Source organism: Podarcis liolepis, assembly GCF_965112155.1.
Source record: "Podarcis liolepis genome assembly, chromosome: 16".
Taxonomy (NCBI): domain Eukaryota; kingdom Metazoa; phylum Chordata; class Lepidosauria; order Squamata; family Lacertidae; genus Podarcis; species Podarcis liolepis.
In genome coordinates this window covers 29,087,087-29,110,082 of record NC_139567.1, presented here as the reverse complement: position 1 = coordinate 29,110,082, position 22,996 = coordinate 29,087,087, and the positions used below count along the sequence as shown (strand labels likewise).

General features: G+C 48.4%; 3 protein-coding genes and 1 long non-coding RNA gene across 7 annotated transcripts in view; 3 read left to right on the top strand and 1 right to left on the bottom strand.

Moving 5' to 3' along the window:
• Positions 1 to 573: 573 nt before the first annotated feature.
• On the top strand, positions 574 to 4,019 carry LOC310695322 (C-C motif chemokine 5-like). The gene is made up of 4 exons (XM_083479512.1): positions 574 to 798; positions 2,184 to 2,222; positions 2,913 to 3,015; positions 3,802 to 4,019. Exons 1-4 carry the CDS (start codon positions 726 to 728, stop codon positions 3,887 to 3,889), a joined length of 303 nt encoding a protein of 100 aa, XP_083335638.1. The 5' UTR covers positions 574 to 725; the 3' UTR covers positions 3,890 to 4,019.
• Positions 4,020 to 6,277: 2,258 nt separating this feature from the next.
• LOC310695319 (C-C motif chemokine 18-like) lies at positions 6,278 to 9,689 on the top strand. Its single transcript, XM_083479504.1, has 4 exons — positions 6,278 to 6,475; positions 7,760 to 7,798; positions 8,197 to 8,296; positions 9,467 to 9,689. The coding sequence occupies exons 1-4, from the start codon at positions 6,403 to 6,405 to the stop codon at positions 9,558 to 9,560; spliced, it is 306 nt and encodes a 101-aa protein (XP_083335630.1). The 5' UTR covers positions 6,278 to 6,402; the 3' UTR covers positions 9,561 to 9,689.
• A 3,294-nt stretch (positions 9,690 to 12,983) lies between these two features.
• LOC310695326 lies at positions 12,984 to 22,926 on the top strand. Its single transcript, XR_014520000.1, has 4 exons — positions 12,984 to 13,119; positions 15,208 to 15,319; positions 16,118 to 16,894; positions 16,933 to 22,926. It is a non-coding gene; the product is annotated as an uncharacterized lncRNA (long non-coding RNA).
• The window catches only part of PITPNM3 (PITPNM family member 3), a 68,379-nt gene continuing 63,278 nt past the window's right edge, over positions 17,896 to 22,996 (bottom strand). For all 4 annotated transcript variants that reach the window (XM_083479194.1, XM_083479195.1, XM_083479196.1 and 1 more), the window contains one exon: positions 17,896 to 20,909. In XM_083479194.1, coding sequence (XP_083335320.1) covers positions 20,601 to 20,909 — 309 coding nt within the window. In that variant the 3' untranslated portion in view covers positions 17,896 to 20,600. The remainder of the gene's footprint in view (positions 20,910 to 22,996) is intronic.

The following is a 22,996-nucleotide window of genomic DNA, read 5'->3' as shown; positions in this document are numbered from 1 at the left end:
CCAAACCTCTGAGAGTGGAGGAACTACCCCTTTGCCAATTGCAGCACTCAAGTCAGTCTGTAGGGAAGGAGGCAGCTTTTCAAATATTTGAGGACTAAGTCCTTTAGGGCTTTGAACACTAGCATGAGCCCCTTGAATTGGACCCAGAAACTGGCACCAGTGAAGCTATTTTAGAGCAGGGCTTTGTATGAGATCTAAATAGAACCCCAGCCAGTAAACTGGCTGCTGCACATAGAGCGCATCACAAAAACCCAGCCTGAAAGTTATCAGAGCATGGTCAAGTCATCTCTCCCCAAAACGGTCCTTAGCTGGTGGATGCATTCTACATCTGCTGATAGGACACATAAACCAGCTATCTACTTCTGAAGCATCTGAACTGTTTACACAGAAATTGGCAAGTTTGGTCAGAAAGTGGATCTGCTGCAGCAGCAGGTTTGGCCCACAAAATGGCTCTTATGGGCCTCCTTATCAACAAAAGGATGCCACAGATGATAAACTCCTGCCTCTCAATCTTGGGTATCAATCCCTCGCTATCTCCTTCGGCATCAGCTGGGGAGGAAGCTGCAATGCTTCTGACAAAGCCCTTGTCTCCTGAGATCAGCTTTGCATTCTAGATTTTGGGTAGCCAGAATCCTCTATAAAAAGAAATCTGGGGGAGCCTCAGGTACCCAGGACTGAATAAACGAAGAAGAAGTCTGGAAAGTGTCTTTCCATCTTCACCTGCCATGAAACTCTCTTTGGCTGCTCTCGTCTTCCTCCTCCTTGTGGCCACCTTTGCCCTGGCTGATGCCTCTTCAGGTGAGTCAAGGGTGTCTATCCATCCTCCTTTCCTCTCCTCTCCCGGGGCACAGGCTGCAGGTCAGCGGAAGAGCACCTGCTTTGCTTACCATAGGTTTCAGGTGTGACTCCAGCATTTCCAGGTAAGGCTGGTAAAGGACTCACTACCTGAAGCCCTGGGGAGCAAAAGCTCTCCAGTGAATGGTGCTAGTAAGAGAGATGGACCAGGGCTCTGACTCAGGATAGGGCAGCATCCTGTGTGCCTGAGATTTAGACCCTCTTTTACAGCTGAAAGATGGGCAGGATGGCTTTCATCATTAGGCTGTAATAATTATAGAGAGGGGCTGGTGGGGAGGGGAAGGAGAAAGTTGCTGGAAACCACAGGAGGGGAGAGAGCTCTTTTGCTGAAATCCTGCTTGCTGGTTTACCATAGGAACTGTTCCTTCACTGTGCGACCAGGATGCTGGACTAGGTGAACCATTGGCCTGATCCAGCAGGCTACTTTTATTAGAGGGAGACAGACAGACAGACAGACAGACAGACAGACAGACAGACAGACAGAGAGATTTGTACAATACATAGAGAGTTAAAAAATATTTAAGTGCTTTATAACGGCTTTTAAATAAATTTAACTAGGATAGGGCCTAGCAATGGGTGATGATTCCGTCACATTCCCCCTTTCTTTGTTCCCCATTTTTCCAATTGTCGGGTCTGTTTTCTGCATTTCTACATAGTTTGCCCATTCCCTTATTTAAAAGCTCTCGTGAAAATTCACCAGCTTTTTAGAGAAAGCTCCAAATATACACATTTTAGCAAAGTGTGTGCTCCCTAATGGAGCCAGAGGGGGCTTCTCTTTGGCTCTGTGGTGCCAGGGTGACGGGTTCTCAGAGCTGAAGTGGCACAGGCCCCAGAGTGAGTCTGCCCACCCAGACTGGTCTCTGGATCTCCTCACAAGGAGATACGCAAGGTGTACAGTGGTACCTCGGGTTACATACGCTTCAGGTTACATACGCTTCAGGTTACACACTCCGCTAACCCAGAAATAGTGCTTCAGGTTAAGAACTTTGCTTCAGGATAAAAACAGAAATCGGGCTCCAGCGGCGTGGCAGCAGTGGGAGGCCCCATTAGCTAAAGTGGTGCTTCAGGTTTAAGAACAGTTTCAGGTTAAGAATGGACCTCTGGAATGAATTAAGTACTTAACCTGAGGTACCACTGTATTGAATTTGCAACCTTCTGAAAATAAAAAATTAAAATTAAAAAAGGAAAAAAGAAATGTCTCACCCAAGTCACAGGCTATCAATGAAAGTTTCACAGGGCAAAAAATCCCGTATCCTTGGCAATGGGATGGTGGACGGTTGAAAGGGAGAGCAACTTATATTGAGCCGCCATTCATTTCTCTCCATCAGGGGAAGAGACCAAGGAGACCCAGGATGAGGCTCGTGATGGTAAGTCTTCCTTGTCCTCCCTCCTCAACTATACTCAAAGAGGAAGCTGGTGCCAGATTCACATGGGCAGTTCCTTCTCTACTCTGTCCTAAGGATGCTGTTCAGGCAGCCGTTTCATAGAATCATAAAACTGTAAAGTTGGAATGCACCCAAAGGTCCTCTAGGCCATCCAACGTCTGCTTAGAAAGCTCAATTGAAGGGGATTCCACCACTTCCAAGGGAACCTCTTCCACTATTGAATGACTCCTACCCTCAGAAAGTTCTTCTTAACATTGAGTCGGAATCTCCTTTCTTGTTTTTTGAATTCATTGGTTTGGATCCTCCACTCTGGCGCAGCAGGAAAAGAAAGCTTGCTCCATCTTCCATGTGACAGTCCTATCACCATATTTCAGGCCACAGCTTTTAAGGCTGCCCCTGCTGCCCCAGCCTGAGCCTGTTGTGTGGGAGGCAACATCCATTGCAGGGAGATTCAGGCTCCTTTCCATGAAGCATCAGTTCAGGTGGATGGGGAGTGAAGGAAGTCTATTCCAGCCCTCCCCAGTGAACCTCCCTTGATCGGAAGGAGAATGAACCCTTCCCCTCTCAAGGAGAGGCCGGGGCCTCCCAGAGCCTCTGTGAAAACTACCCCCCTTTCACGTTCCATGGTACAGAAGCCACTAAACTGTTCCAATCCTCACCTCTCCTTCACAGGCTCAAGTCACTGCTGCGTGAAATATAACAGGAAACCCATTCCACTCAAGCTCTTGGTTAGCTATGAGTATGCAGGCAGTACCTGCCCCCTGCCGGCTATCATGTAAGTAGCAACAAGTTTATTTTTTAAAAAAAACAAACAACCAGAAACCTCTGCACGTTCTGCATGTTCCAAAGTAACAAATGGTTTTCTTTGTTTTCAATTGTTTGGCTCGTCACTGAGTTGCAGCCAACTTCATGTACTTGGCCAATGATCTGTACAAAACCAGCCCACCAGCAATTCTCTTGAGTTAAGGTGCACCCGAGTCACATTGAAAAGACATTGGTGCCACTTAAAGAAAGACTCTTGAGAAGATTAGTTTACCCCTTGCAGAACTACAGTTCCCAGGACACTTAAAAAATCACAGCTCCCGGGATTCCTGGGGGCAGAGCCAAAACTGTGAGAGTGGTATTAAGAGTGCTTTAAGGGAATGATGTGTGTGAGAGCAGAGTCATTCCTAAGTCTTCTAGTTGTCAGAAGGTCCCTGGATGGAATCTCCTCTCTGCCCTAGGTTGGATAAGTTGCCTTAAGCCCCTCAACTCTGATTGGATTATGTTAACCATATTTATATTATAACTCTCTATGGAGCTCAAGGTGGTTATATGTGGCTCTCCTGTCCCCATATCATCTTCACAACAATCCTGTGAGGTAGGCTAGGCTGAGATACTACACTGGGCCCAAGATAACTCATAGAGCTTCATGTTATGCGGGTATTTGAACCCTTGACCCTGGGTCCTAGAGGGTGAATGTCGGGACCAGACCTCAGCACCACCCCAGTCAATCCCAAGTCAGAGAACAATCTTTTGCCTTGACCAACTTGGAACTAAACAGACATTTCACCTTTTACAGATTCATCACAAAGGGGAATAAAAGGATCTGCACTAACCCCGATGATCAGTGGGTCAAGGATCTCATCTGCAAACTGCCCCCACCATAGAGACAACATCCCTCCCCTTCCTTCTCCACAGGAAGAAAAGAGAGTCCAGGGCTGAAGCTGCTTTGAATGCTGGAAAGAAACAGCCATGCAAAAAGTGAAGCAATATGATTAAAGCGAGTGATGCAGATCATGTGCTGAGTGCCTCTCATTTATAGCCTCGCAACTGAAAATGTACATTCCCAACCCTTTCGTCCTGGCCAAAGACAGAGGTGGAGGGCTTGGCTGGGCTGGGCTGGGGGTGGGTGGCTCTCAACATTTCACCTCATATCTCATATTGAACAGGGGCAGCCAATATGGTATCCTACAGAAGTCATTGGACTACAACTCCCATCATCCACCTTGACCATTGACCATGATGGCTAGAAGTTGATGGGAGTTGTAGTCCGACAACAGCTGCCTTTCCTTTCCAAGGAAAGCTGGGAATCTGGCCAGGAAATGGTGGAACTGGGCACAGGAGGCAGGGCTAGGACCTAGGTAAAATCCAGCTGCCAAGGCAACATAACAACCCAAACCTGGAATGGTATTCCCTCCTTCATGGGCCCAGGACTGCAGCCCCCTCCTCAAATCTGGCCATGGGTGGAAGGGGAAGCTCACTTTTTCACCCAGGTGCTCCCAGTCTATACATATTAGGATGTTTCTAGTCATCAGCAAAATTCCAACCAGTCCTGACTCTCAAAGCTCGGGGGGAGGGGGGTCTGATAGCAGACAATTCTCCCATCCCGGAGAAGGAGCCTTCAAATGATTTATACCTTCTGATGCTGAGCAGAGTAACAAAAGTTTGTGGCACGTGTGTGTGTGTGTGTGTGTGTGTGTGTGTGTGAACTTCTGTTTTATTTTGGTGTTTAGGATATGTGTTTCTGTGTAGTGCACCCCTCCCACTCCTCTCCCAGCTCTCAGAGCTGGTTCCAACTATTTGAATCACTCCCCCTGCCCCTGAATAGCCAGAAACAGGGGAGGCAACAGCAGAGGAGGGGGTTATTGCTGCCATAGCCTGCTCACAGGCTTTCCATAAGCCACTGGTTGAGACATGTGTTCTGGTCTAAGTGAGACCCCCTGTGGCCTGATCCAGCAGCCAGGTTCTTCTTACATTCACACTGTAAAACAGGAGTTGGGTATTCTCAAGGAGGAGCCCCTGCCCTAACCCTTCCTACTGCATCCTGGACCAGCCAAAGTTTCTGGACACCCTTCAGAAGGCAGCCCCATGTGGGCCATATTGCAGGAATGCAAATGTGGGCTTTGTCGGGACCAGTTCTGGCTTTCCCAGGAACACGAGCTGAGCAGAGCCCCTCAACCCAGCAGACCTGCTGCATCCTGAGCTGTAAACTAGTTTCAGCAAGAAAATTCTGTCTATCCCTTAAGCTACATGTTGGCATCCATCTGCCTTGGGAGACAATGGAGAAGTGAGCCTTTTCGGGGTGAGGTCAAGCTGTTGGAAGGTTGCAACACCTGCTGTGGCTGTAGAGACCGATGCAGGAAAGATATGTTTTGTTGCAGCTGGGGCAGATGTAAAGTTAAAGTTACTCTTTTGCTACAGGAGCATGGAAGGGCATCAGAACCACAGAGCCAGTTGACAGCTGGGTGCTACTCAAGCAGAGACGCAGACACTCCAAATGAGGGGTGGGGTGGGGTGGGGAGGTCCAAGGGGTCCCTACAGCTTTGGCAGGTAGAATGCAAATCCAGGCCTGATAAACAAGATAGTCAAAAAGGAGGTCCAGGTGGGCTTTTGGTGGAGCTAGCAGAAAGGAACTGGCCTTTGCCAGCACCAGGCAGTGATGGAAGAAGGTCTCCACTTTGGACAATGTAGCCTTTTTTCTTTTAAAGGAGTCCTTAAGGTCATGGCTCCACTACACCCACAGCCTGGTTGCTGCCCATCCCAGTGGCATAGCGTGGGTTGTCAGCACCTGGGGCAAGGCAAGTAATTTGCGCCCCCTAACCCGTGGATTTGCGCCCCCTAACCCGTGGATTTGCCTAACCCCCCGATGTTGTGCCCGGTGCGGCCGGCCCCCCCTGCACCCCCCACGCTACGCCACTGGCCCATCCATAACCCTAAAATGAGTTGTTTTTCTCAGGAGCTTGTTCCGGCTGCCCTTTGCTTGCTTATTGCCCTGATGGTTTCCAACCCTCCCCTGATGTTTTTGAAGCATCTAAGTTCTTTGTGGGTTTTCTCAGAAAGTGGATCGGCTGCTGCAGCAAAGTTGGTGCACGATAAGGCTCTTATCAACCCTTTTCTCAAACAAAAGGAGCCGCAGATTATGGGCCTCGTGATCGGCCCATACACTGCCTCTCTAGCTTGAACATCAGCCCCTCGGTATCTTCATCGCTATCAGAGGGAGTGGAAACTTCGCTGCTTTATACAAAGTCATTTTCCCCATGATGTCACCTCCTCATTCTAGAGACAAGGTGGCCAGACTTGTCTATAAAAAGAGACCAGGGGATCCTCAAGCTACTAAGCATTGAAGGAGCCAAGGAAGAAACCTGGAGGGTCTTGAGTCCTCTCTCCATCTCCACCTGCCATGAAGCTCTCTTCAACTTCCTTCGGTTTCCTCTTCCTTGGGGCCACCTTTGCCCTGGCTTCTGTTTGCCCATGTGAGTCTGCCCTTTTCTTCTATCCCTTATTTTGAAAATAGGAGGAGGAGGAGGAGGAGGAGGAGGAGGACAGCACAGGCTGCAGGACAGCAGTAGGGCACCTGCTTTGCTTGCCATAGTTTTCAGGTGTGACTCCAGCATTCCAGGTGGGGCTGGTAAAGGAAGCCCTGGACAGCAAATGCTCATCAATGCATGATGATAGTAAGAGAGACAGACCAAGGCTTTGACTCACAGAGGGCTTCCCTTTGGTTATGTAGCCCCAGGGCAACTGGTCCTCAGTGCCACTGTGTGAGGGCACCAGAGTGAGTCCGTTCGCCCAGACTGGCCTCTGGATCTTAGCAGGAGCGGAGGGGACTGGTGGGGAAATCGCAAAAAGGCCCACAAAAAGGCACTTGTCTCACCCAGAGAAAGCTGCCACAGGATTTCCTTGTTTTGCTTAGTGAAAAAGCCACCCTAAGAAAGTCTCACCCAAGTCATAAAGGTAAAGGTAAAGGGACCCCTGACCATTAGGTCCAGTCGCGGACGACTCTGGGGTTGCGGTGCTCATCTCGCTTTATTGGCCAGTGACATGGTGGCCTTAGGGAAGCCTCAGCCCCTGACCCCAACTCTGAGGAGGTGCAGGTGGGAGAGCGAGTCAACAGCTTCCCAGGGGAGGGAGAGGCTCTGGAGGGTGAACGCCAGGGTGCCCTCCTCTTTCCCACCCCCAGGCCAAAGCCGGGATGCCTTTCTCCATGTAGCTCTGGGACAGAGCACCTGTTTGCCTATAGATGGTGCCAGGCACAGTCCCAGGTGGGGCTGGGATATAAAGGTAAAGGGACCCCTGACCATTAGGTCCAGTCGTGTGACCGACTCTGGGGTTGCGGCGCTCATCTCACTTTATTGGCTGAGGGAGCCAGCGTATAGCTTCCGGGTCATGTGGCCAGCATGACTAAGCCGCTTCTGGCGAACCAGAGCAGCGCACGGAAACGCCGTTTACCTTCCCGCCGGAGCGGTACCTATTTATCTACTTGCACTTTGACATGCTTTTGAACTGCTAGGTTGGCAGGATCAGGGACCGAGCAATGGGAGTTCACCCCGTTGTGGGGATTCGAACCGCCAACCTTCTGATCGGCAAGTCCTAGGCTCTGTGGTTTAACCCACAGCGCCACCCGCATCCCCACCCAAGTCAAAGGCTAGCAACAAAAGTTTCATGGGGAAAGATTCCCATATCTATGGCTGTGGAACAGTGGACAGTTCATAGAGAGAGGAACCCATAATGACCCTCATTTGCTTTCTCTCTTTCAGTGGAACCTGCTAAGGAGACTCAGGATGTGGCTCATAAGAGTAGGTCTTCCTTGTTGCTGCCTCCTCAACTATACTCAAAGGGGGAGCTGGTGCCAGACACACATAAGCAGTTCCTTCCCTAATCTCTGTCCCAAGGATGTTCTTCACACGACCATTTTGGGCAACGTTGGCTGTCCCTTTCTGAGCTTGTTGTGATGGAGGCAATGTCCACCAAAGGGGGCTTCAGACTCCTTCCCATGAAGCATCCATTCAGGTGGGTGGGAGGAAGGTCCATCCCACCCCTTTCCAGGGACCTTTCCTGGATCAGAGGAAAGTCACTTTCCCCCTCCAGAAGAGCAGCAGACTGGGACCTCCAAAGCCTCTGGGGGGCATCATCTCCCATTCCTCTTCCACACTACAGAAGCCACTAAATTATTCCATTTCCTCCCTCTCCTTAGGAGCCAACTGCTGCCTTAATTACGTAAATAGACCAATTCCATGCAAGGCCATAAAATACTACGAAAGGGCACCCAGCACATGTGCCAAGCCGGCTGTCATGTAAGTAGCAACCAACTTCATTAGATGGAGGGGAGCACAACTCTGCATGTTGGAAGTATCAAACGCTCAGGGCTGTTTGTTTCAAATCCTTGGACTGTTCCTTGATTTGCAGCAGATTTGTGCAGATCCAGCATACCAGCAACTCCCCCGTTAAGCTGCAACAGATCACATCCACAGCTTACACTGAAAGTGCCATTTCATAGACTCATAGAATTGCAGAGTTGGTAGGGATCCTGAGGATCATCTAGTCCAACCCCCTGCAATGCAAGAATATGCAGATGTCCCTTACGGGGATCAAACGTGCAACCTTGGTGTTATTAGCACCCCACTCTAAGCAACAAAGGAACCTTGAAAAGTGTAGTTTAGGTGACACAGAGCTACAGTTCCCAGCGCCCCAGGGAAACCACAGTTCCCAGGATTCTTTGCAGGGAGAGCCACAAGGACTGTGAATGTGGCATTAGAGGGCCAGGTAAATCCCTAAGTCTTGTAGTTGTCAGGAGGTCTCCTCTCTGCCCTGAACTGGCCATGTGGCCTTTGGGAAACGTCAGCCCCCAGCTCAGCATTTATATCTCTCCATGGAGCTCAAGGTGGTATACGTGGCTCTCCCTCTTCTATATCATCCTCACCACAACCCTGTGAGGTGAGTTAAGTTGAGAGACTAGGACTAGCCCAAAGTCACCCAATTTAATGGCTGAGTGGGGATTTGACCCTTGATCTCCTGGGCCTTAGAGGGTAAATGCAGGGCTGGATTTAGGTTTGATGATGCTCTAAGCTACTGAAGGTAATGGGGCCCTTTATATGTCCAGCTGTATCAACAACAAATTGTCGCTGTTTTTTGTGTTGAATATATGCTATATGGTAATTTATGGACCTAAAATGTATCTAAAGCCATTTGCACATAGCAAAATATGTATTTTATCAAAGTAATGGTTGAACTGAAATACAATTAAGAAGTAGTATATTAATAGTGGGGGCGCAAGAGAGTGGAGCCCTAAGCTATAGCTTGTTTAGCTTATACATAAATCCGGCACGAGGTAAATGTCAGAATCAGCTCTCCTCCCTGCAACCCAGCCACACCCCACCAGTCCTGAGCTGTGGAACTTCCAAAGCAGAGAATTGCCTTTTGCTCAGCTTTGACTGGGCACTAAGCAGGCCGTTCCTTTTTCATAGATTCCACCTAAAGAAGAAGAACAGAAAGGCATGTGCTGACCCCAGCAAAGAATGGGTACAGAAGACCTTGGAGTGTTTTCCACCACCATCATAGAGACAACATCCCTCCTGCTCCTTGCTCCCTCCTCCTTCTCATCAGGAAGAGAACTGGAACCAGGTCTCAAGCTGTTTTGAATGCCAGAAAATCAGGCTTCTGCAGTAAGATTAAAGGGAGTAGTTCTGAGCATGTGCAGAGTGTCTTTCTTTTAAAATTGCATATTTGAGTGTTTAGATTGCAGGTGTGGGGGGTGGGTGCTTAAGGGTCAGCTGGAGTAATGGCCCTTTTGAGTTTTGTCCTGGACAGAGGCAGAGCAGAGGGCTAGCAGGGGGTGGGGGGCTCAGCATTTTCAGCTCAGGCAGCGGCAGGGAGAGAAGCTCCCCCAGCTGGAAATCCTTCTGCAGCACACTCTGTTAAAAAGCTCCAGATCCCTACATCCTTTTGATTGGGAGAGGTGTGGGGTTTTTTTAATGCAAACTCATATTTTTATTTTTGTATGAAATAAGATCTGAGCCAGAGACAGGGGTGCCAACTTGAATAAAGTATTGGGAGGGGGAACAGGTAAGCCCTGCCCCACATAATTGATCACATGACATGTCACACACACACACACACACACACAGAGTTTGAATGGCAATGTTCATCAACTTGAGTGGAGCTCTAATATTTTATCGAGGGGTGTGGCTGAAGGGACTTTGGCCCCTAGGATTTGGCTCCTATGGCCAGGAGGATCTTGCTGCTACCTTCAGACAGGTGTGTCACTATAGCCTCTATTTCTATGGTTAAAAGCACCCTCTAACTGTCAGTCATCTCCATGATGTCACTCATTGGCTAAAAACAGCGATAGACAGGTGCAGACTCATATCACACAATCAATTGGATAGCGTCTTAACATTTTGAGCAAGGGCAGCCAATTTGATGCCCGCTGGATGCAGGCGGTGCTGTGGTGCAAACCACTGAGCCTCTTGGGCTTGCTGATCAGAAGGTCAGCAGTTTGAATCCCCGCGATGGGGTGAGCTCCCGTTGCTCTGTCCCAGTTCCTGCCAACCTAGCAGTTCGAAAGCATGCCAGTGCAAGTAGATAAATAGGTACCGCTGCGGCGGGAAGGTAAACGGCGTTTCTGTGCGTTCTGGTTTCCATCATGGTGTTCCTTTGCGCCAGGAAGAAGCTGTTGAACTACACCTCCCATCATCCATCCTGACCATTTGTCAGAGCTGGTAAATGTCGGTTCTTTATCTCCCCCTGCCTGGCCACCAACCTGGATGGCTTTAAAATAGGATTAGACATATTCATAGAAAGTAGTGCTCCCCAGGGGGTACTCAAGGGTACACAGTACCGGCACCTCTTCTTGTTGTTAAAAAGTATGGCACTTACTGTAACAACTTCATTGTGAGTACCGGCACCTATTGCTCTAGGAAAAAAGCACTGATGGAGAGGGTGATTGATGGCTGCTAGTCATGATATGTTATACTCCAGACTATTATGTTATACTCCCTCTGCCCCTGAATAACCAGAAACAAGGGGGACAACAGCAGAGGAGGAGTGGTGTTGGCCCAATGTGCTGCTCTTGGGTTTCCCAGAAGTATCTGGTTGCACAGATTGAGCTGGTGGCCCTCCATCACTACATTTTCCTGGAGGAACATGCTCCCTACTTTAACTGTGCTTCTCTATCACTCCACTCCACATTTTTCTAAACTCAAAAGCAATGTTGCAGCCTTTCCTTCGCATCCTGTCTCTGTTTCATGGGGTGCTGGTCTCTTGCCACCTCCTCACTGAGGAGCTGCGTGGGCAGAAACTGACCTCCTTCTCATGAACTTTCCTTCCTGGAAATGGACTTAATCTTTCAGTTGCACCCAGCTTCCCTTTTCCATTAACAGCAGACACGTTTGCCACTATGGTATCATCTCCTCAATTCTGGAGATGGAAATTACATAATCACAGATCACCGAGTTCATGGAAACTCGTCTTGATGAAACTGAACCAAACCCAGTAAACAAAAGAAAAGAAAATGGAAACCAGTTTATGAAGGTCGAAAGCAAGGAGGGTTACAATGAAGAGGCTTCAAAAGACTTTTCTCCATGAACGACTTGAAGATTGCAGAGGGCACTACAAGCTGTCATGGTGATTGCAGTGCTCTGTACTAGATGCTTTCTGGCTTCTTAAATTTATTGCCTTGTGTTTTATTTAATTTTATTTTTGCTGATTCATCCCGTCATTTTGTTCTCCACACCCAAATATTTTATTGTTTTTATTTATGCAAGAAGCAACCATCAACATTCAACAGTTCCCACCCCACAGAAGGATCAGGTGCCTATTTAATTACACTTACCTTTTTTTAAAAAAACAATAAACCTGAAATGACTTTAAAGATATCATTCCACAAGTTGCTATATGTCCTCAGAGGCTTTTAACCGTATTAAACTATGGAACTCACTTCCACCAGAGGTGGTCATGGCCACCAGCTTGGATGGCTATAAAAGAGGATTAGACAAATTCATGGAGGAGGAGAGGGCTATCGATGGCCACTAGATGTACTCTTCTTCCTCAGTTGGAGAGAGCAATGCTTCTGAATACCAGTAGATGGAAATCACAGGCGGGAAGAGATACTTTTGTGCTTGAAACCTGCTTGCTGGTTTCCCTCAGATCAGGAGAGGGATCAGGACTCGATGGGCCACTGGCCTGATCCTGCAGGCTTTTCTTATGTTCCTGCATGAGAGTAACACCAAGTCTCCCCACCTGTGATTCCCAGCACCTGGTATTCAAAGACATTCTGCTCTGATTGGGGAGACACAAACTTCTACTAGCCCTTGTGACTAGTAGCCATAGCTAACATCCCCGCCCCACCGCCAGGAATTGGTCTAATTCTCTTTTAAAGTACTGTAATCCAAGTTGGCCATCATTACCTCATTACCAACAAGTTGCTGCCACAGCCGTACGACGCCCACGGCCAGTGTAGGGAGGGCCAAAAGAATGGACACAGGAGACTGATACAGTATTAGGTTGAATTAGGCCACAACTTTATTGATTACAGGGAAGAGTCAGTTTGGGAAAGCGTTGGGCATGTATACAACCCTCTGCAGTGCAGAAATCACAGCTAAGGAATATTTTCCGTGCACAAACTGTTGCACTTGTATTACCCTGCTCACCATTTTTCTAAACGCAAAAGCCCCAAGTGTTGCATCCTGCCTCTATATCGTGGGATGTGGGTTGCTTGCTATCCCCCAGTGTGGGGCTGTTTGTGTGGAAACTGCTGACCTTCTCATGAAAGGTCAATGAAATGTGCCTCACCCTACATCAACCGCCTTCAATCGCTACATCTTTTGATTGTGCCCAACTTCCCCTTTCTGCTACCCATGAAATGATTTGCCCCCATGACATCATCTCCTCAGTTCTGGAGAAGCTCTGTGTGTGTCCTCTCTGCGCCACACCTTGTGACTTCAGCCAAAATACTATATAAGAAGAGACCTGGAGGAGCATTAGGTACTGAGCAGCTGAGAAAGCCTTTTGGTCTGTCCTCAAATCTGCTCCTCGTCACTAGACAACATGAAGATCGCTCTGGCTTCCATAGCTGCTCTCCTTGTTGTGGCCGTGTTCTCCCTGGTCACTGCTGCCCCAGGTAAGTCAATTCTAATCTCTTTCCACATGATTCTCCTAGGAGATTTGGGACACTCACAGGGGCTTGTGGTGCCTTTTCTTGGTCCTTGATGGGCTTGGGGGTGCTCTAAGATGAGGCACACTTGTGGGTGTAGTACAGGAGCTTGTTCTTTTGGGATAAAGCACTTTGAAATGGGGAGACATGGTGAGGGGCATCAGTCTCTTCATCTAAAAAGAATTAAAAAGTTTCATGGAGAGCATTGTCTGCTGTGACCCTCTTCAGCTGACCTGGAAACCTACTGGAGTTGTCAGTTCTTGTTCCATGGCATTGATTGACCTGTGGTTGAACATTAGCTGGAATAAGGACATAAGAATGCAAGAAGAGCCATGCGGTCCTGAACCCTGTTCTCACAGTGGCCAACCAGATGCCACAATGGGTAACCCACAAAAGCAACTCTTCCCTCCTGTGGTTTCTAGCAACTGATTACTGCCTCCAACTGCAGAGGCAGATCATAGCCACCCTGGCTATTAACCATCAATAGCTCTGTCCTCCATGGATTAACCTAATCCTCTTTTAAAGCCATACAAGTTGGTGGCCATCACTAGGGTGGGCCATCTCAGGGATGTGCCAACCAGTTTGTTGGAGAGGTGGCCCAGTGCCGTGCTTAATGGGGAGGTGTTTTTGGTTGAGCACGCCCCCTTGATGCAATGCATTAACCCAAGATGGAAACATCTTAGATAGTGGGAAAGAAAATACATAGACACATCCATGCAGCAGGTGGAGGGGGGAGGAAAAGGAAGTTCTTCCAACAGTATTTATAACAGTATTTATATTTGCATTTATAACAGTTGTCACCCACCCCAGGACCTTATGGTGAAGGGATAGGGTAAAAAATCTTAGAAATGAAAGGAATAAGTTTGAGGCATGACAGCTACATGGAACCCACACGTTAGGAGGACCATGCTTCTCTCCCTCTCCCCCCCCCCCATGGCATCCCTATGAGATCCTGTTCATTTCACTGGGGCTTCGTCAGGAGACCTTCCTTGGAAATGGTGCCCCATCAAGCCCAGACCCATCTGTGGCCCACCATGCCGAGTGTGGCCCCTGTGTCTCGTGGTTGGGTTGCCCATGACAGCTTTTCAACAGAAGTGGGAAACTTTTTTCAGACCAAGAGCCTCATTCCCTTCTTGGGGGGTTCACATACCCAGAGGTAGTGAGTATGGCCAGAAGGAAAGTGGGGAGGAGGGGAAGCACGGAATGTGCCTCTCAGATTCGTACAGCAAAATATATCCCAGCCACACACAGAAAACCAGGGTCCCCCCCCCACACCTCCAGCCTCCAATTCTTTTCCCCTTTCTCCATCCTGGCACACGAATCATCAGCCAGGCCCAGGGAGAATTCTGAGGACCAGATTCAGAAGGAGGTACCTAACTGCTGCTATTAAATATAAGGGATAGAGAAAGGAAGAGGATTGCAGTCCAGTCAAGTGGATGATGGTGCCTCTGGTGATAGCTACTTTGCATTTAATACATTTACTAATTTTAGTCAACAAATCACAGTACCTGGGTTTGATGGGCTCAGGGGTGCTCCAAAACAAGTCACCTTGAGAGAGTCTGTGTAGCACAGCAGTTAAACGCAAGAGCAAGACTTGTTTTGTTTTCAGCACAATGGAAATTGGGTACAGACAGGATAAAGGGCACCACACTTTTTATTAAAGGGAATTTAAAAAGCAACACTTTATTCAGAGAAATGTGTGGCAGTGATCTTGTCTAGTAGACTTCAAAGCCTACCAGAACTGGCAGAACAAGGCTCCTTGGCCTTGATAGGATAGGGTTGGGCACTTGAAGAAGGTGGAGAGCAGGGACTGGTAAAGGGAGGAGAGCATGGTCTGGGGAGAGTTCTGAGGGCCAGATGGAGAGTCCTGAAGGGCCACATTCAGCCAAGCCTGAAGTCCCCCACTCCTGCTTTTAAATGCATGAGCCTCTATGGACAGGCAAGATGGGGGTAACCCTCCGGTCAACTGGATGATGATGCCTTTGGTGATAGCCACTTGGTTTTTAATGAATTTCGTAAATAAATAACAATACCTGCTTTCCCCACCTCTTATAGCTGAGGCAGAAGCAACTCCCTGCTGCATACAGAATTCCCAGGAGGTGTTCCCAAAGGCTACGGTGAAAGATTATTTCTACACCAGCAACAGATGTTCTCTGCCTTCCATAGTGTAAGTTTTAGAGGCCGGGCAAGAGCCCAAAGAACAGTGGGTGAACGTGGTTCAAAGGGTGAAGGGTGAAAGATGATGACAAAAGGTTCCAGCATTTGGGGGGGGGCTATTTTGAGTTGGGGGAGACACTGAAAAAATCATGAGTAGGTCTGAGAGATACAGAGGAATTGTCACCAGGGAGCCAAGATGGGTTCTCTCCAATTCAGCTTCTGAGTCTTAAGTTCAGGTCAGTCAATTTTTCAGAGGTACGCATCTATATATCTTTATCTATATCTATATCTATATCTATATCTATATCTATATCTATATCTATATCTATATCTATATCTATATCTATCTATATATATATATATATTCATATATTCATGCAATATATATATATATATTGCATGAAAATTTGTAGACAAATGTTGTATATTACTCATAATCCATGCATTTATGCAAGCAATAGGTTGCACTTTTGTACATTATCACCATTAACACAGACATATTTGTGTGTATGGTTTGGTGGGGGAACTGGATTGCAAAATTCAGAGTGGTGCACATTTTGAAGGAGAGGTGCAATTCAGTGGGCGTTTTGGTTGGGAATTTTGTGGGGCTCTTATTACATTGTGAATAGGAGAAATTTCTTCCTCTTCTCTACACCCTGTTAAGGGTGGGCTTGGGGCCTTTTAACGTGGGAGGCAAACTCCCCGCTTGTTTCTCCAGATTCAAGAGAAGAGGGGTCCTCACACAAACGGACAATTCAAAGAGCATACTCAGTGACACATTAATGGTGTCTGTTTCTTTCCCTGACAGGTTTATATTCAATAGTGGGAAGTCAGCCTGTGCTGACTCAAATGCTCAGTGGGCCAAGGATCTTGTGTCATATCTAGATAGTGTTATGAATACCACAGCCATTCCTGCCACTACCACCAGCGCATAGACCTCATGAGGAAAACGCAGCCTGAATCTCAGCAAGCCCTTTGCCACTTCAATGGGCCTCCTCTCTCTCTTTCCCCACCTCGAATTCCGGCCCCTTCATTGCTGAACAGACTTTTCATCCAAGGGATTCTCTGCCCATCAAGCAGACAACCTGCCTTCTGGGAAGGGCTCTCCCAGAAAGTGGTCCCTGAAGTCAGCAAGTGCCCCTTTCTTAGCTGCTGGAATGATATAATTTACACTATTTGAGGGTTCTTTTGTTCACATAAAGAACCATCTATTTCCAAGCAGCTTTACCAAACCTGGATTGAGTTCATCCATTTTGTTGACTTGTTTTAACTTAAATTGGACTTTGAATAAAAGCACAATTAATTGTCCTAGTTTTGAATTCCAGTGTGGTATTATCTTACTTGGTGGGGTCATGCAAACAGCTATTCTGAATTATGCTTTTTGGAGGGGTGGGGAGGGGGTGTTGGGTATGAGGTTAATGGAGCCAAGGGGGCAGAGGCCCCAAACGGGTTGGAAACCAGTGAGTTAGTGTCCTCACTGTGGAAGTGTAGGGCAGACCTCTGTTCTCAAACACACATTTTCAGGAAGGAGGGAGCTTGGAAAACTGAGGCCAACAGCCCTGACAGTAAATGAGGTTCTAACCAGGTGCTGAGCTTAACATCAGGCCAATGGCTCATCCTAAGGTGCTGAGCTTAACATCAAGCCAATGGCTCATCTATCCCAGCATCCTGTTCTCACAGTGGCCAACCATATGCCCCCAATAGGAAACCCGCAAGCAGGACCTGATCACAAGAGCAACTTTCTCCTCCATTCATTTTCTCAATCATCTTTTAAAGCCATCCAAGTTGGCTGCCATCACAGCCTCCCATGGGGAAAGAGCTCCATAGATTAATAATGCCTGGAGGATTTCTTTACCGGGATGTAATCCATTGGAACAGTCAAGTACAACATTCCTTATTTCCCTAGAGGGGGCACAGGCAGGGGGGTGTTACTCCAGTCAGTGTAACTTCCTCTTCCACTGGTCTGGAGCATCCTCTCCCTGCATGTGATCTGGGAGATGGACGTGGCCCTGGCTGACTCCATAAAAGAACTAAGTCACACAGCCATTTTCTCTCTATTGGCTTTCTCTTGCTGTTCTCTTGCTGCCATGCTGCTCTCCTGCAGCCATTTTGTTCTCTTAATGTAATTTTGCTGTCTGCTGGCTCTCAGCCAGCAGGACCTGAGCTCAATCTCCATATGAGATGAACTGATGAACTCACAGTTTGTCACGTAACTGCTAGTTAAAGTCTGCCTTTCAGGGATCAAATCGTGAACTGAAATGTGAGTAAACTTCTGGTTACTTTATGCCTTTATTCTTTTAAGAGGGATAAAAGGGGACACCAGGAATAATTCATCTGGGCAAGCCAGATTGGGTTACTTAACCAAAGAGATTCAAACGAATCTGCAAACTGGCTTCCTGCTATATTGAGGGGAATCTGCTCTGCTACATCACTCACTAGCGTGAGCGAAGGAAAGATAATACTTATTCAATATATCCTTTCCTACTATCCTCAACATTCCCACAAGAGGAGCAGATCATACCTTGACACACACACACAGTCTGACAACAAAGAACTGCAAACCAGCAAGAGCCACACAGTCCTGAGTGAGAAGGTAGAGTGGTTTTATTTGATCCGTGTGCTGAGAGGGTTGCAGAAATTCAGCAGGAAGGACAGAGAGTGAGAAAAGGACCCTTTCCAAGTACAGATACCAAAAAGGCAGAGAAGGTGTTCATTTGACAGGACTCCATTTGTCAGAGGATTATTTTTTATATATATAATAGAAAAACACACAATTCCACACCAAAATGTACACCGCTTCTGGGGGGAGGACACGAGTCTTTATTCCCTCCTCCCGTGTTGATTGTCCATGTAAGAAATTCAGAGTTGTACATAGATGCAGACTGTAAGACTTCAAAACGCCCCCTGAAACCCTCCTGTCTCTTTGCACAAAGAGGACACCCAGGACTTCACATCTGTGGCAGGACAAGAATCCTCAGAGTCAGGGCTAGGAAGAGCCTTGCCACCCCAAGACCACCATTCCTTGGCACACCAGCTCTTGAAAGCATTGGAGGGGCCATAATCTTCTGGTGCTTGCAACTTCATCACCCAGCCTGAGTTTTATCAAGAACTACAGCTGTGTTTGACTGTCCAGACTGGCTTCCATTTGCTTAGGTGATCTCACCCCTCTGCCTTTCATGGCAGAAGTTCAATAGGCATGGAGGGAACTTCTCTATAGTCATCAACTGTGTCCTAAGAAGCTGCTGATGCTGCATTTTGCAACCCAAAGTTCAAGCAGTTCAGAGTTTGAAATGCGGTCCTTTGAGATAATCACTGGACAATCTGTCCCCAGCTCCAAGCTCAGGGTTGGGATCTGAAGGAGACACCACTGCAGTGTTGCTGCAGGGGGTTGCACCAGATGACTTCTAACTCAGCAATCCTATGATTCCAGCCAGTTTGAAACTGGTTCAGGGATGCTGCTTTCCCACTGGAGCAACTATTAGTCAAAAACTTTCACAGAAACACAACCCTACCCCTGGAGTTTTTCAGCCTGGAGCACTAAAAGCTTTGAAATGGGTCTGCAGTACCTTCCAAGTTACGAGACCACCGCTGACTCACTCCAAATCATGGTATCACATCAGTAGGAGGGATTTTTTTTAAAGAGGAAGTTGAAAGTGTTTTGGGTGACCTCGCTTTCTAAGACTTTTGAAACAAACTCCACAGAGAGAAGGTTCAGGAGCTGAGGAGGGAAGCCCAGCTCTCTCACCCCTCAGGACCAGCAGACCTAACCATCGCCTGAGCGCCTCTTGAGAATGAAAGCTCAAGATCTGGGTGATGAATACAAGTCCCCCTCCCCACTTTCTTTCTGACAGGACAGCAAACAAAACAGGTCAAGTGCGAAAATGTGAACCTGTGCTATGCAACGTCAGCAGTGAAAGTCGTGCAAAAGGCCCCCATGGGATAATATACACTGCACACACAGGGCACGCCATTTGGCACCCCTTCCTGTTCCCCTATGTAAATATTTCTCTCTTTCCACACCTTGACTTAGTGAAACTGGACTACTCAGCTGCCATGGAGCTCCCCTATCCCCCCAAAAAGCCATGGGTTTGCACCCAAGAGCTGGGAAAGAGAATGTGAGTGTGTTGGGTATGGTGTGTGCGTGTTGGCGGTGTTGGCGTGTATGGTTGTGGTGTGTGTGTGTGTGTTTAGGACATCAGACCTGGAAGCGCAGGTGTGAGCAAGTCCTTGCCTTTTCCGTTTGAAATCCACACTGAACACTGAACAGGTGACACATGCACTTCCCACCCACCCCTTTCACTTGGAAACACTTGCCACAACCGACCACGTTCCACAAGACACAACGGCAGCGCGCACAATTTCGACACACACAGGGTGGCAGCAGCACTGAGGGGTGCTTTGGAGATCCCAATGGGGGCGAAGGAGAGAAGAAGAAGAAGGGGCACATAACACACTCCTAACGATATTTGGTTCATCAAATGGACCGCTCCAGTGTGGGGTTTATTGTCCACAAAACCACAAGCCACCAACACGCCCAACCGTGTGGCAGGAGAAAGCAGGCCCCACAGCTGGAAAAAAGCCAGGCAGCCCTTCAAGCAGCAGATGCCACCTTTGCCTTCCTCTTCTCCAGGGAACTTTCCTTTCGTAAATGTTTCCGGAGAGAAGCCACGTTCGCCTCCTTCTTTGCTGATGTCCCTGTCCGTTTTCCATCTCTTTAGAAACATGGAAATCTGAGGCCGGCTATATCAATGGGCCGCTGGAACGGAAAAGACCTTTCAGGCACTTCAGAGAGTCTCTCTGCAAAGCTGCCTGCTGACCACCTATGTGCTTGGATGGGTTCCTTCCATCCCCGAGAGAGTTGTCTCCACTGTCGGTGCAGCCATGGGGCTTGGAAACCAACCTGCACTTTTTTATTTGAAAAGCAGGTTTAGGTGCTGCTTGGGGTCCCCGCCCCTGCTCTGTGGTATGAGCCGGACCCCTTATTGCACACTTCAAAATGTAGTATACATGTACAGCTCATTTGCCCGCCCAATGCACCAACCTCCAGAAACCGCAGCAGGCATGCCCCGTTTTCTCTGCTCTCCACATTTCGTCAGCAGATACACAAATAGGGGAGCACGCAGGGGTGTCCCTTCGGAAGACAGACACCATTGGAGCTTGGGGGAGCCCCCCCCCGGCCCTTCCCCGCCCAATTTGGATCCCAGAGCCGCCCAGGCGGCTCTCAAAGCGCCGGAACCCAACACGCTCATCACAGGACACAGGAGCCACGACGGCACCCTCCCTGATGCCCGCTATGGGGCAGACTCGAACTTGGGGATCCCCCCTCTGCCCCACGCAATGGGGGGCAGGGGCCGGTCATGGTCCTTGTCCGACTCGGGCTGGCTCTGGGCCCGTTCCGGCTTGGGGGTCAGGGAAGGCGGGTCAGGCTGCTGGACAGAGAGAGTCCGCCGGAGGTGGTTCCGCTTGCGCAGGAAGTCCGGCTGCGAGTGGAGGCCAAAGCTGCCCTTGCGCAGGATCATGCGCGAGTTGTTCTTCTTGGGGCGGGAGCGCAGGCTGGACTCCAGCGAGGCCAGGTGGGCCGCGTAGCCTTCGCTCAGGAACTGGAGGGAAGAGAAAATGGAGAAGGACAGAAATCGGCAGCATTGAAGGCAGTTGGACTAGACCCTTGGGGTACCTTCCAATTCTACAATTCTATGATGATTCTAGAGGGGCTGGGAGTTGGGGGCACTGTTATACAGTGGTTCTGCTCCTTCCTACTGGACCGTGTCCAGAAAGTGGTGTTGGGGGATGAGTGTTCAAACCCCTGGGCTCTCACTTGTGGGGTGCCTCAGGGTTCTGTCCCCTCCCCCATGCTTTCTAACATCTACATGAAGCCTCTGGGAGAGATCATCAGGGGGTTCAGGCTGGGTGTTCATCAGTATGCGGATGATACCCAGCTCTACATCTCTTTTAAATCAGAACCAGTGAAGGCAGTGAAGGTCCTGTGTGAGTGCCTGGAGGCGGTCAGATTGGCTAACAGATTGAGGCTGAATCCTGACAAAACAGAAATACTGTTTGGGGGGGGACAGGGGGCAGGCAGGTATGGAGGACTCCCTGGTCCTGAATGGAGCAAGGACCAGGTGCACAGCCTTGGAGTCATTTTGGACTCACAGCTGTCCATTGAGGCACAGGTCAATTCTGTGTCAAGCGCAGCTGTCTACCAGCTCCATCTGGTATGCAGGCTGAGACCCTACCTGCCCACAGACTGTCTCGCCAGAGTGGTGCATGCTCTAGTTATCTCCCGCTTGGACTACTGCAATGCGCTCTATGTGGGGCTACCTTTGAAGGTGACTTAGAAACTACAACTAATCTAGAATGCGGCAGTTAGACTGGTGACTGGGAGCGGCCGCTGAGACCACATAACACTTGTCCTGAAAGACCTGCATTGGCTCCCAGTACGTTTCCAAGCACAATTCAAAGTATTGGTGCTGACCTTTAAAGCCCTAAACGGCCTCAGCCCAGTATACCTCAAGGAGTGTCTCCACCCCCATTATTCTGCCCGGACACTGAGGTCCGGCTCAGAGGGCCTTCTGGTGGTTTCCTCACTGTGAGAAGTGGGGTTACAGGGAACCAGGCAGAGGGCCTTCTCGGAGGTGGCACCTGCCCTGTGGAATGCCCTCCTATCAGATGTCAAGGAAATAAACAACTATGTGACTTTTAGAAGACATCTAAAGGCAGCCCTGTTTAGGGAAGTTTATAATTTTTGATGTTTTATTCTGTTTTTAATCTGTTGGGAGCCGCCCAGAGTCACTGGGGAAACCTAGCCAGATGGGCGGGCTATAAATAATAAATTGTTATTGTTACAAGAATGTGAGGACTGAGGTGCTGTTTCCTGAAGTCCAAACCACCCAGGGCAAGGGAGCAGAAGCCCATTCACAACTGTCCTTTTCACCCTTTGAACTTGCCCCTCGCAAAGAGTCAACTCTCACATGCACTCAGTCAGTAACTGGAGAGGCAAATGCAGAAATGTAGGGTCCCACCCTTCTTCACAGCCATGCTGCCTTCTAAAATTATGCAATAATCTTACAGTTATACAACAACAATAACAAATAGGGCTGCAGTGTAGTTAAAGCAGATTGATGATGATTCCTGCAATGCAGTAGGTTGAACTAGATGACTCTAGGGACCCCTTCCAACTCCTTGATTCTTTGATTCTGTGAGATTTCCTTGCCTTGCCTTTCAGCTAGATCAGTGGGTACCACCCCCTGGGGGGCAGCAGGATTCCCTAGGGGGGTGGCGAAGAGGCAAGCAGATAGTAGAGGGGCACTGGATCAATTTCATCCAGTTTGCTTACTCCATTAAACTAAACAGCATCTGAAGAAGTGTGCATGCACACAAAAGCTCATACCAATAACAAACTTAGTTGGTCTCTAAGGTGCTACTGGAAGGAATTTTTTTATTTTGTTTTGACTACAGCAGACAACACAGCTACCTACCTGTAACTAGTTTCATTTGGATTTTGAATAAATGTGCAATTAATTCTTATTGCTTTGAATTGTGCATTATTACTTTGCACGGTGGGTTGCACAAACTGCTATTCTGAAAAATACTTTTGAATAAATGTGCAATGAAGTGCAACTGTTTTGAATTTTATTGGGGTACTCATCCTGGTCAGTCACCGAAATTGACTCATTCATTCATTGGGTTA

What these genes read in the sequence shown, in the direction of transcription:
- LOC310695322 (XM_083479512.1), top strand. Translation starts at nt 726, where the DNA reads ATGAAACTCTCTTTGGCTGCTCTCGTCTTCCTCCTCCTTGTGGCCACC. An exon ending in CCTGGCTGATGCCTCTTCAG is followed by an intron (nt 799 to 2,183) that starts GTGAGTCAAGGG and finishes TCTCTCCATCAG; the next exon opens with GGGAAGAGACCAAGGAGACC. An exon ending in TGCCCCCTGCCGGCTATCAT is followed by an intron (nt 3,016 to 3,801) that starts GTAAGTAGCAAC and finishes CACCTTTTACAG; the next exon opens with ATTCATCACAAAGGGGAATA.
- LOC310695319 (XM_083479504.1), top strand. Translation starts at nt 6,403, where the DNA reads ATGAAGCTCTCTTCAACTTCCTTCGGTTTCCTCTTCCTTGGGGCCACC. An exon ending in TCAGGATGTGGCTCATAAGA is followed by an intron (nt 7,799 to 8,196) that starts GTAGGTCTTCCT and finishes CCCTCTCCTTAG; the next exon opens with GAGCCAACTGCTGCCTTAAT. An exon ending in TGTGCCAAGCCGGCTGTCAT is followed by an intron (nt 8,297 to 9,466) that starts GTAAGTAGCAAC and finishes CCTTTTTCATAG; the next exon opens with ATTCCACCTAAAGAAGAAGA.